This window comes from Rutidosis leptorrhynchoides, chromosome 2 (assembly GCF_046630445.1).
Source record: "Rutidosis leptorrhynchoides isolate AG116_Rl617_1_P2 chromosome 2, CSIRO_AGI_Rlap_v1, whole genome shotgun sequence".
NCBI classification, from domain to species: Eukaryota; Viridiplantae; Streptophyta; class Magnoliopsida; order Asterales; family Asteraceae; genus Rutidosis; species Rutidosis leptorrhynchoides.
Genome location: NC_092334.1, coordinates 92,650,189 through 92,662,652, shown reverse-complemented (window position 1 = coordinate 92,662,652; position 12,464 = coordinate 92,650,189). Strand labels below are relative to the sequence as shown.

General features: G+C 33.2%; 1 protein-coding gene across 2 annotated transcripts; it reads left to right on the top strand.

Annotated features, from left to right (window-relative positions):
* Nucleotides 1-7,496: 7,496 nt before the first annotated feature.
* On the top strand, nt 7,497-11,434 carry LOC139891156 (formin-like protein 5). 2 transcript variants are annotated; one of them, XM_071874094.1, is made up of 6 exons: nt 7,497-7,811; nt 7,904-8,540; nt 8,739-9,288; nt 9,371-9,576; nt 9,988-10,223; nt 10,319-11,434. In XM_071874094.1, exons 1-6 carry the CDS (start codon nt 7,671-7,673, stop codon nt 11,195-11,197), a joined length of 2,649 nt encoding a protein of 882 aa, XP_071730195.1. In that variant the 5' UTR covers nt 7,497-7,670; the 3' UTR covers nt 11,198-11,434. The 2 variants fall into 2 exon arrangements, with proteins under 2 accessions (XP_071730195.1, XP_071730196.1); XM_071874095.1 differs by having other exon boundaries at nt 7,499-7,811; nt 8,036-8,540.
* The last annotated feature ends 1,030 nt before the right edge of the window (nt 11,435-12,464 follow it).

The window sequence follows — 12,464 nt, the reverse complement described above, 5'->3', positions numbered from 1 at the left end:
AATTAGGGTAAAAGACGCATTTTTAAAGATTAGCAAACAGTTCAGAAAAGCAACCGTTTTTGAAGAAAAATATGTGTGATAAAACAAGAAGGAATGAATGATGAGCCGCGCCATCTATCATTCGATGAGCTTTGTAATTACAAACTGGGTATTTTTAATCACTTTTCTACACTAATCACCCTCATGAATTTATAATTATAGTCTGATTTCATGCAAATGAGGGCATTGCATGATCTCAAGTGTGGGGAAGGGTTATAAATTCACTCGGGTTTATACTTGGTTTATTTGCCAAATTTTGTGAAAATTTGAAAAATTTTCAACTAAATGAATTTAAAATCATGTTTATATATATTTATGAATGGTGAAAACTAGGTGTTAATACCGAAATTATCGTTACCTCGGAAAGGACATAAATTGAGAAACTTCCTAAAACGATTGAATTCATTTAAAATGGAATAAAGGAGAATAAAAAGGCAAAGAAAGAAACTAAGTGTGGGGAGAATGTGCCAAGTTATTCAATTAAAAACTATCTATCACATGTTTCTGTAAAGTTTATTGCAGGTGCTTTTGTTTTGGACTAAATTAACTATTTTACCCGATGAAAGAAAAGAAAAGATGGATCTACACGATGAATCAATTCCATCATTAAAAGGAAGTAAAGTCTTCCGAAAAAGACACGCGCTTCTTGATTTAGGTCAAGAAGTTGTCGTCCAGACCAGCTGTAGGTTGACGAAAAATCTAGAAAAGTCATCTATAAAATCAGCAGAAAATCCACGGACCTCAGCATCAAACAGGGTCGCCAAGTGGTCAGATTTATCCTAACCATGAGAGGATCTGTCTCGTAAAATGGGGAGGGCGCCGTGCAAATTAGCTTGATAAGACTAATGAATCAGACCCCCAGAAAGGATAATCTCCTCAAAGATTAAAAATCAGCTTTTAAGCCTGATATTACTCAATCCTTGAGATTGACTTTAAAGATTGAGAATTACAACTCATGGAATTCGATGATATCTAAACTCGAGCTTGAACGAGAAAATATTTTGATCAAAAATAAAACCGATTTGTTTTCTGAAAACCCATTTTCAATGCGTTCATTGAACGTAAAATCCTAGGAATTCACCTGGAATTCATTAGGTCACCTGAACCAAATCGGGTGTCAACCGTAAGAACGGTGGTTGCATATTGGTCGAAGACAGGACCTTTTGCCAAAACCGAAAAACTATTGGGTGATCTTTACTATTGCTCCTACAAAGGATAGTATTGCATCCGACACGTTAAAGACCATAATCAAAAGCATGTCACGGGACATTGCCTTAACAGTTGCTTGTTCATCGCTTTCCTTTACAACCGGACGGTAGTTTACCGAAAGGTAATATACGGGACAAGTAAACTGGACGTGTTGCTTTCCTAATACAAGGTTAGCAAGTGGGTGACACAAAACCATAAGTTTTGAGCTAAAATTTTCAAATCTGAAACCCACCAACCCACAAAAATATTTTGCAAACACCGGTGAAGGGTTATTCCGGAAAACCTGTCTAGGGTAAAATATAGCATGAATTTTCAAAAGATCAAATGTTTTTATAAAGATCCAATTTCCTAACGGATCTAAATTTTCATAGTCATGTGGGACTGTAAACCACAAATGCTACTATCATTGTTTATACCGCCGTATCAAAATCACTGATGTACAAAGTGTGAAGAATAAAGAAGTGATTCTAGTGTGTTTTATTTCAAGACTGTATTGCTTGAGGACAAGCAACGTTCAAGTGTGGGGATATTTGATAGTGCTCCAAATGAACATATATTTAGTATCAATATCCCTCCGATATGTAAAGATTTCAGTTGCAATTGTTCCATTTTCATGTAATATTCATTTATATTAAATAAGTGCGAAGACAAAAGGCGAAAACAACGAATTGAAGACGCAAAGGTCCAAAAAGCTCAAAAGTACAAGATACAATTAAAAAGGTTCAATTTATTGATAAGGAACGTCTAAAAATGACAAGAGTACAAGTTACGAAACGCAAAGTACAAAATATCTCAGCGTACGCAAGGACGTTCGAAAATCCGGAACCGGTACATGAACCAACTCTCAACGCTCGACGCAACGGAAAAAAAATTACGAGTCTACTATGTATATAAATATAATATAATATATAAATAATTATAAAAATTATTTATATATTATATATATTTAAATAAAAACCGTCGGCAGCCTTGGATCTTGAACTTGTGGGCTGGTTTTGGAACCTCCGCGACTTGCGGAGCTGGAAGGCCAAAATGGCCGCGACTCGCGGAGCAGTGAATTTCAGTTCTGGCTATAAAAGCTCTCGAGTTCTGCATGTAAAATATATAATAAAAATAATAATAATACTCCGTGTGTAATAATAATAATAATAAACAAATATATATATATATATATATATATATATATATATATATATATATATATATATATATATATATATATATATATTATATATATATAGATTAGTGGTATATTAGATTAGATTGGGTTATGTAAATGTTATTTTTCGGGTTTTAAAGTCGGAACTCTGTCCATGTAACACTACGCGATAAATACTCAATGTAAGCTATGTTCTTCCTTTTTAAATTTATGTCTCGTAGCTAAGCCGTTATTATGCTTATTTAAATTGAAGTAATCATGATGTTGAGCTAAATACTAAAATTGGGTAATTGGGCTTTGGACCATAATTGAGGTTTGGGCAAAAGACCGACACTTGTGGAAATTGAACTATTGACTATTAATAGATGGGGGGTATTGTCTAATTGAGTGACAACTCATTGGAGTCTGTCGAACCTATCTTCAAATTAATTAACCTAATAATTAATAATGATTATGGTTGTCCTATTTAGTGATGTTCATATGGAATCTGTTATAATCATTTAATTAATCAATTGGGTTGGGTAATTGATTATTCATTCTGATCAAGTGGATGAATTAATATTCATAAACTAATTAAAACAGGGGTGGATTACATACAGTGATAACTGGTGTAATTGTTGACAGAAGTGATAACTGCGTCACAGTTTAAATCCTTAATCAGTTGGAATATTTGACTTCGGGTATAAGGGTAATTTGACGAGGATACTCGCACTTTATTTTTATGACCGATGGACTATTTTTACGCACTTTAATTATCGTCATTTATCTTTACGCTTAAAATATAGAATCGACAAACCGGTCATTAAACGGTAAAAACCCCCTTTTATAATAATATTACTACTTATATAATTATATATATTTTGTATAAATATAGTTAAAAATATAGTAAGTATCACCAGCTCCCTGTGGAACGAACCGGACTTACTAAAAACTACACTACTCTACGATTAGGTACACTGCCTATAGTGTTGTAGCAAGGTTTAGGTATATCCCATCCGTAAATTAATAAAACTTGTGTCATATTTTGTAGTATTTTGTATTAAAAATAATACTATTTCGTACACCCCGCTGCACACATCACAATCCCATGTGTTTCTCCTTTGCCGGCCACATATTAGTATTTAACTCCACATACGAAATGTCTCAAGAACTTAGTATTCGCTTTATTCAAATTGCTAAAGCAACGAATGGTGATTATAAAGACCATTATATGATAACAGTCCCTCTATCTATTTCGTTTCATCATATCATTTATCAACATGTATACGTTTCCTTTTACTTTAATCAATAAGTGGGGTTGCAAGTTTGGTAAGTGCCGTCCATAAAGGAGAAAAGGTCCCGCAAAATAATAGTAGTTATAAGGTAATTTATAAAGGTGGCGTTCCCCCTTTAAAGAAGTAAACAAACGATATATATAATCATGTAGTAGGCTGTTGTAAGTTAAATCCACAACAGGAGAGAAAAGAAATATATATATATATATATATATATATATATATATATATATATATATATATATATATATATCGAGGTAGAGGTGGCGGTTTTGAGGATTGTGAAGGTGGAACCATGGTGATGTATGTGGTGACAACCGACGGTGGTTAAAGTGGTGTAGAGGTGGTGGTTGACATGGTGTGAGTAGTTCTATAATGGTGGCGGGTGGAGAAGTGATGTTGGTTTAGTTTGATAACACAGGAAGGTAAGTGCACGTTTTTGATAGTTTGTGTGGTTGTGTTGTGGTGATTCGAAATAGAAAATAGAAGTAAGATAGAAAGAGAAGAGAGAGGGACAAAGGTGGTGAACTGTGGTGGCAATCGTGATGCTTGTTGAAGAAAAGAAAACGATTGAATATGGCACAAGTAACTCAAGAGGTGATGATTTGGTTGTTGTATATCTTTCATATATGTATATGTAATTATATATATTTTGTGAGTGATACTGCAATAATAATTGATCATATTTTGTTTTGTAGGGTTAATGGTGGTCGACAGATATATTCGAGGCCAGAAGGAACAAACAAAAATTTATAAAGTAGAAAATGAAGTGTAACAGATTCGTACGATTGCTGTTGATATCTAACAACTTGATTTGATCAAGTTGTTTGTATTGACAAGTTGATTTGGACACTCAACTGATTTTGTTGTATTGTGAATTCGCCTGGTATCAATTACAGACGGGAATCAATTACGAGCAGTGGGAGAAGGAATAAAGCAGATAAAAAAATATAAAGCTGAAGTTAATCTCTAACGGAATTGTATCTGTAGTTGAATTGGAGTCGACAGAAGGAATCAATCAAGAAGAATAGAAGATAAAAAAAAAGAAAGTAGAAAGTGATGGCTAACAGATTCGTACTACATTTGATCTCAATATCTAATAATTTGTATCTTACTAAATTATTATATCTGATTTTGATTCTATCAGATTTTGTTGTGTATCTGTGATTCAATCTTGATTGGTAACAAATTTGATTGTTATATTTAACTGAATTCGTTTGTTATTGAACCTAATTGGAATCATTTGCAGACAAAAAACAAATTGTGATACAGTATGATTGATACGTGCAACTGATTCTGTTGTTATAATTCATTATTTTTATAATGAATAAATATAAAGATAATAATAATAATAATTCTATTAATATTAATAATAATAAATAATAATAATAATACTAAAATATTATTAAAAATAATAAGATAATAATACTGTTAATAATTATTATCATAAAAATAATATTTAGGATAATGATATTAATAGTTATTATAATGTTTATAATGATATCATTAATGATAATAGTAATAAATTGTATTATTTTTATAATAATAATACTGATACTATATAATAATAATGATTCTAGTAATAAGTTACTTGTATCCAAATGTTAAAATTAATATTAATAATAGTAAAAGTAATAATAATTATATTCGTAACTAAATTGAATATATTACAATTTATTACTATTTAATATATTGAATCTTCAATATTTATTAATTATATATATATATTACAGAATATAATATTACAAATTATAATTCCAATTACCATGTGTATATATCTACACACATATCTATTTACAATTAATTGTTCGTGAATCGTCGGGTACTTATTAAATGGTAAATGCATATATGAAAACAGTTTAAAATTTTTGAGACTTAACCTAACAGACTTTTTTTGTCGCGTTAAATACATTAGATCGTATCAAGATTTTGGTTTAAAATTAGTCGAAAATTTCCGGATAATTACAGTACCTACCCGTTAAAGAAATTTCGTCCCGAAATTTGAGTGGTGATAGTTGGAATTGAAATCGAGAATGTTTTAATACCAGATTTGAACTCAGATTCTCAATAGAAAAATTTTAGTCGTCTATGAATGTTTCATCGTAGAAAAATGATAAGATTAAGGCTTTCTCCGAGATTGATACGTAGATAATTTATGAATGCCCTTCTCGGGATGAGTTCAGTTTCATGATGAATTCGAATCAAGTAATACAGTTCATGATGAATACAAGCCAATTAACACGGTTCGTGGTGATGGTGATTTTGATCAAGTATTACCATCATCACGTTCCATTAGAACTTTCGAATGACTTACTATAATATAATCACGTTGATCAAGTGTCATTATATTACATTAACGCATGCTTTCATTCCAATATTACTCAAGAATATCCAAGGATTTAAAACTTCTAGGGTTTCACTAGAATTTAGAAGTCAAAGCAATTTTTGATATGATATATCAAGGATAGAATGACAGCGAAGATAATTACGAACAAAAACAATATAAAGATACCTTCGGAAATATTGAGGATATTTACGACTAAGGAAGATATAACGATATCATAGAAATATTGAAGATATTATAATGAAGAAAGAAGATTTCGATCTTTTTCCGAGTTTTTCCAAAGTACCATTCTGTTATTATCAAACTTTTGACTGTTACAGTCATCAATAGTTTTTGCTACTTTATCAGTTCTTTTAATACTCCGAGAATTGATTTCGTAAATTGGGGTGCTTATTCAGAATTTCAGAATGAAAGATCATAATTCTAAAAGATACATGTTATATGTATACATATAGCTGTTGATATAGAAACGCTGCGAGATTCAAAATAATTTTAAATGTGTTCTCTGTTTCCTCTCTGCGACCATAATCCAAGTAATTGCGACCATAATTCATCTTCGTGACCCTAATTCCAATAATTGCGGTCACGAGAATGTGCTGAATGAACATTTTTCGTTGTTAGTTAGAAATCTCCATTTTAACGTATTTTGAGCTAAATAACTTGTCAAAGTTCACAACAATGCTCCATTAACCACTTTAACTTTTATATCAACACTTTAATCAAATGCAAACCAAAAGCTCTTGAAAATCACACGAAACCATAAAGTTAGAACAAATATTGCGATTAAAAATGTGTATAATAGCAATATCAATACATAACATCTTGTTTAGTCAATTACTCATCTTTGAAGTGTGGTTTGTTCCATCATATAAAAGATAATATTTACAATGTCAATATCTTCTCCTAGTGCAGTTGCATTATGTTTCAACCACTAAAAGAATGTACAACTTTTCAACCAAATCAGTGTGAGAATACAAATAATAGGTCCGTATTTCATACATTTTAACTGTACAGTATCACATTATTTAAGTTGGAGGGGGTATAAGAACCTACAAGTATAAACAAGTGCATACTCTTTTTACACCTGGATGACATTCATACCATGCGCCACAAGATTCACAATTTCTACTTGAAAAGGGAAGTCCAGACTTTTTGTAATAGAACAATTTTGGTTAGAGGACCAAAAACCTTTAAGATATCATTAGTTGACAAAAGAGTCAACTTAAGCAATACTTGAGGGGCAAATATTGTAAAATATCTTCCCTACCTTTGTTAATTCTGGCGGCCTTTGTGGTATATTTTTCATTTTAAAACCCCAATATTCTTCAATAGTTCAATCTATCTGCTTCTTCACCGGATATATTTTATCAAACTACATCAAACCCTAGCAACCCATTACTTTATCTCGTGATCCGCCTAATTCAAGTATTTCATATTTTGCTTGGTATTGTTTAAAAAAGTACTCTGTAATACTCCCAGTCATAAGCTTCTAGACATAATCTTGATTATTGATCAATTACTTCACTTGGGTTTCTCAAAAGTATTGATCTTTTTGTGTATCTGATTTCAAAAATTGGATTATTATGATGTAATGAGATGAGCATAGTTATACTTGTACCAATCAAGATTTCAGATTTAATAAAAAATGGGTATTCAAATGGTTTCAGTTATTGCTATTATGTTTTTTGTTTTCCCTTTGATAGAAGTTTCAAGAAGCAACAAAGTTCCCCAATATCCGCCAGTTGATAATTTGATCAATTTGCAGCAAATAATGGATAAAGATATGGTAACATATATTTTTTAAACTAATTTTTATACTTATTGTGAAATTGTGAATAGTGATAGTGATTTAGATCTGATAAAGTTAGCTGCTTGCAGGCTGCAATAGTATGGACTAATTGTGGAACTGAATTGTTGCATTTATTTGAAGCTTTTCAAGATCTTGACTTTATTAGCAATCATGAAACCCTTTTAGAACAGGACAATATATTGATATCATCACCTTTACAGGATCTTCATATCAAGAAAATGATATCAGATTGCTTGGATGTTAGAAATGTCGATTTCCCCGAATCAGGACAAGAAAACACCCCTAGAAAATGGTATATGCAGTATTTAGAGTATTTTTCACTCGACCTGAATCGAGCTCACAAAGCTCGTAGGCTAGCTGAAACGAACGCACCTGCTCCTAGCCCTAGCCCTAGTTATTCACCAGTTGCGGCTCCAAGTTTTACGATACCGCCTAGTGCTCCATTTTTTCCTGTATTACCTCATGATCCTAATTCGGGTAAAGCTACACAAGCACCTGAAGGTACTAGTGCTAATCAACTGTCTAATAATGGGAGTAATGATACACATAAGAAGATTATTATTGCTGTTATTACTACAGCTACCGCAACGTTTTGTCTTGCTGCATTGATCTTCTGTTGCTACACTCGAACTTGTGGTAAATGTCGTGGGCAAAATGATGAAAGGCCTCTTCTTAGCATGAGTTTGAGCGATTATTCCATTAACGGTATGTATACATACTCCAATCATGCTTTAGAATTATATTAATCCATTTTAATGTTTATTGGACAAACTGCACCTAAAAAGGAACATACTTTATTTGATCTTGTTAAAGTATTTGACTGAAATTATGTTTCTACTAGTTGAAATTTCGCCAAGTTTATTTGTTTGTTACTGTATTGAGTAAGTTGTATGTATGTTTCAGGTGGTTCGTATAAACCGTCATACAATTCAAATAACTCCGTGCACAATGTTGGGAGTATGGGTGATGAAGCACTATATGCTAATTCGAATGTACAGAAAATGGATTCTAACATTCCGTTAGGTATACCTTTACAACCTCCACCAGGAAGGGTAGAATCGTCATTACGCCCACCCCCAGGAAGGGTAGAATCGTCTAAACGATTGCCAGTGACATCAGCTCCACCTCCTCCTGCACCTAGACCTCTTACCGCTGAACCACCGCCCCCTCCACCACCCAAAGGACCACCACCGCCACCACCAAGTGGTGGTCCCCGCCCGCCCCCTCCACCAAGTGGTGGCCCACGCCCGCCTCCTCCTCCGGGTGGTGGTGCACCTCGACCGCCAGGTGCAAGCCTAAGACCACCACGGTCGTTTGCAGCGGGACCTAGCAACTCGAGTCGTGATGAAGCGGATGCTTCAAAAGCTAAGCTGAAGCCGTTCTTTTGGGACAAGGTTATGGCTAACCCTGATCAATCAATGGTTTGGCATCAGATTAAATCAGGGTCGTTTCAGTAAGTTCACTTTTTTTACCTCTCTAAATTTTTATGCAACTATGGAAAGATTTTGTAACATGATTTTTTTGTTGATTAACAGGTTCAGCGAAGAAATGATAGAAACATTATTTGGTTATAATAATGCAGCCAATAAAAACAATGATCACACTAGGAAAAATTCTGCATCTCAAGATCCTACTTTTCAGTATGTTCAAATTCTTGATCCGAAAAAGGCGCAAAATTTGTCTATTCTTCTAAAAGCACTGAATGTGACAACTGAAGAAATTTGTGACGCTTTGAAAGAAGGTAACGTTTTCTATTAAATAGTATACTTATACTTATATTTTAGTTTTTTTTTTTTTTAAATGTACTCCGGATATAAATAGTTAACATTAGAGGTGGAATTTTGACTACTTTTGAATGATTGAATTTGGGTTATACTTTATCTCTGACCGGTAGAATGGGTAAATCAAAAGCTCAGCTTGACCTGAAAGAGTTAAATGGATCGAAAGTAACTCATTATATAATTTTAGTGCATAAAATTTACTAAAAGTTCGAAATTTATGCACTAAAATTTGACAGAGTAGTTTTATAAAATGTCTGGTAACTCCGGACGAAAAATGTTCCACAAATAATGGGTCTAGTTTAGGCTAAATAAGATAAAACGTGCCGTTTTTGATTTATTAACCAAGTTCGAACTTGTATAAATTGCATCAGGAAATGAGCTTCCTGCAGAACTTGTTCAAACTTTGCTAAAAATGGCACCGACTACCGATGAAGAACTGAAGCTACGAACGTACAATGGGGACATATCTCATCTAGGAACAGCAGAACGTTTCTTAAAAACGTTAATTGAAATACCATTTGCTTTCAAAAGACTAGAATCGTTGCTCTTTATGAGCACATTCCAGGAGGAAGAATCAATGATTAAAGAATCGTTTACCACTTTAGAGGTAAATCGTTAATCTTCGCATCTGATAATTTATGTATTTTAGTATTAAAGATTTGATTTTTTTTGCTAATGTTTCGGTACTTAAATACATTACAGTCTGCTTGTGTCGAACTTAGAAAAAGCCGTTTGTTCCTGAAACTTTTGGAAGCTGTTTTGAAAACCGGGAATCGAATGAACGACGGAACTTTTCGTGGCAGTGCACAAGCGTTTAAACTCGATACACTCTTGAAACTATCCGATGTTAAAGGAATCGATGGAAAAACAACACTTTTACACTTTGTGGTTCAAGAGATTATTCGGTCAGAAGGTGTAAAAGCTGCCCGAACTACCCGGGAATCAAAGAGTTTCAAAACCGACGATCTTCTTAAAGACACTTCATGTACTTCTGAAGAAACAGAGGAACGTTACCGTATACTCGGGCTTCAGGTGGTGTCAGGTTTGAGTAACGAGCTTGAAAACGTGAAGAAAGCAGCCATTGTTGATGCTGACGGGCTGACCAGTTTGGTATCTAAACTGGGCCTGGCCTTGGTAAAAGCCCATGAGTTTATAAATGTAGATTTAAAGAAGGTCGAAAAAGATGAGTTTCTGAGCGTTTTAGTGAATTTTGTGAAGAACGCTGATAAGGAGATCATGTGGATGGTTGAAGAAGAAAAGAGAATAATGGTGTTGATTAAGAGCACGACGGATTATTTTCATGGAAATTGCGGGAAAGATGAAGGGTTGAGATTATTCGTGATTGTTCGTGATTTTTTGATAATTTTAGATAAAGTATGTAAAGAGGTTAAGAGTGATCCTGTAAGAACACCAAGAACGCATAAAAATGAAGATGAGGAGATTCAAAGTAGAAATGATCGGTTATTGACTGCAGGAGGTTCGTCTGAACCTCCTCGGTCACCGTTTGCGGAACAACGTCAACGGCTGTTTCCAGCAATTGTAGGACAGCGAATGGACAGTTCTAGTTCAGATGAAGATTAGTGGGTAGGGTTTTGTTGTCTTTAATGGTGATGATTGCATTGTAGGGTGTAGGTGTTAGTTGTATATGAAATTATGAATCTTAATTCTTACCAGTTGTAATACTATGTGCATTGATCTGATTACCAAATACACGAGCATGAATGATTGTACATGCTACAATATTTCTATCATCTCTTTGATAATGTAGCTTCATGGGTCACGTGTCAATCAGGTTGAGTAACAAGTCAAAAGACTGCCACAAGGAGTGGTGATCGAAGTTAGTGATGAAAAAAAAAATGGTTTCGCACCAGTTCCGGATCCCAAAAAACCGTTTATTCGGATTCGGTTCTGGTTCTTGGGGTCGGGGTTTTTTTTTTATTTTTTCGAAATCAAATATTATCGGTTTTTAACCGAGTTTTTTCGTACTCATTTTTCACATGATTCGATTTTTACTGGCTTGATATAACGTTTGAAGTTTGAACAACAATGATATAAATAATATAAACATAAGTTTTAATGTTTAAACAACTCTAAATAATACTCCTCAATCCCAAATTAGTAGTTCCAGTTTGACTTTTGAAGTTTTGATTTTTCAACTTTGACTTGAAATTTATTTATTTGTGTTATATAATTCTTAAGTTATATTAATGAAAACGTATTTTAAACTAATCCATTTATATCATCAAATAAATATAATACAAACAAATAAATTTATAGTCAAAGTTAAATAAGAAATAATTTAAAAGTCAAAATGAGACAATTAACAAAGTGTGTAAAGAGGGGAAGAGTGATCATGTAATAACACCAAAAATGTACATGAAAGATTCTACATGTTAGTACAATATTATGTTCATTGGTCTGATTACCATATATGTACATGAACGATTCTACATGTTACAATATTTCTATTGTCGGTATACCACTAGTGCATTGCCTCATTGGGTTATCCGGTAGATGCAAAAGGTCAAGATTTCGATTCTCGGTGGGTTTTCTCGACGCGTTTTTCTCCCGACACGTGTCATAAATATAATCGAGTGGGTGGTATCCCAATACGGACCTCATCATTGACTTCTAACTCGGTAAAAAAAAATGAAATTGTCGGTGTTTCTTTAAAGATTCTTGAGAAATCTTGAAATGAAAAAAAGTTAGTGGTATCAGCGTTTTTGTCTATCTAAATGGGCACACAAATTTACTTTAGGGTTTGTTCTGGAATGAGAAACAAAATAAATGAAGTGAAAATGAGTGAAATGGAAGGAATGTAATCTTTTCAATTGGAAGGAATATTTGA

What these genes read in the sequence shown, in the direction of transcription:
- LOC139891156 (XM_071874094.1), top strand. Translation starts at nt 7,671, where the DNA reads ATGGGTATTCAAATGGTTTCAGTTATTGCTATTATGTTTTTTGTTTTC. An exon ending in ATTAAATCAGGGTCGTTTCA is followed by an intron (nt 9,289 to 9,370) that starts GTAAGTTCACTT and finishes GTTGATTAACAG; the next exon opens with GTTCAGCGAAGAAATGATAG. An exon ending in TTGTGACGCTTTGAAAGAAG is followed by an intron (nt 9,577 to 9,987) that starts GTAACGTTTTCT and finishes AAATTGCATCAG; the next exon opens with GAAATGAGCTTCCTGCAGAA.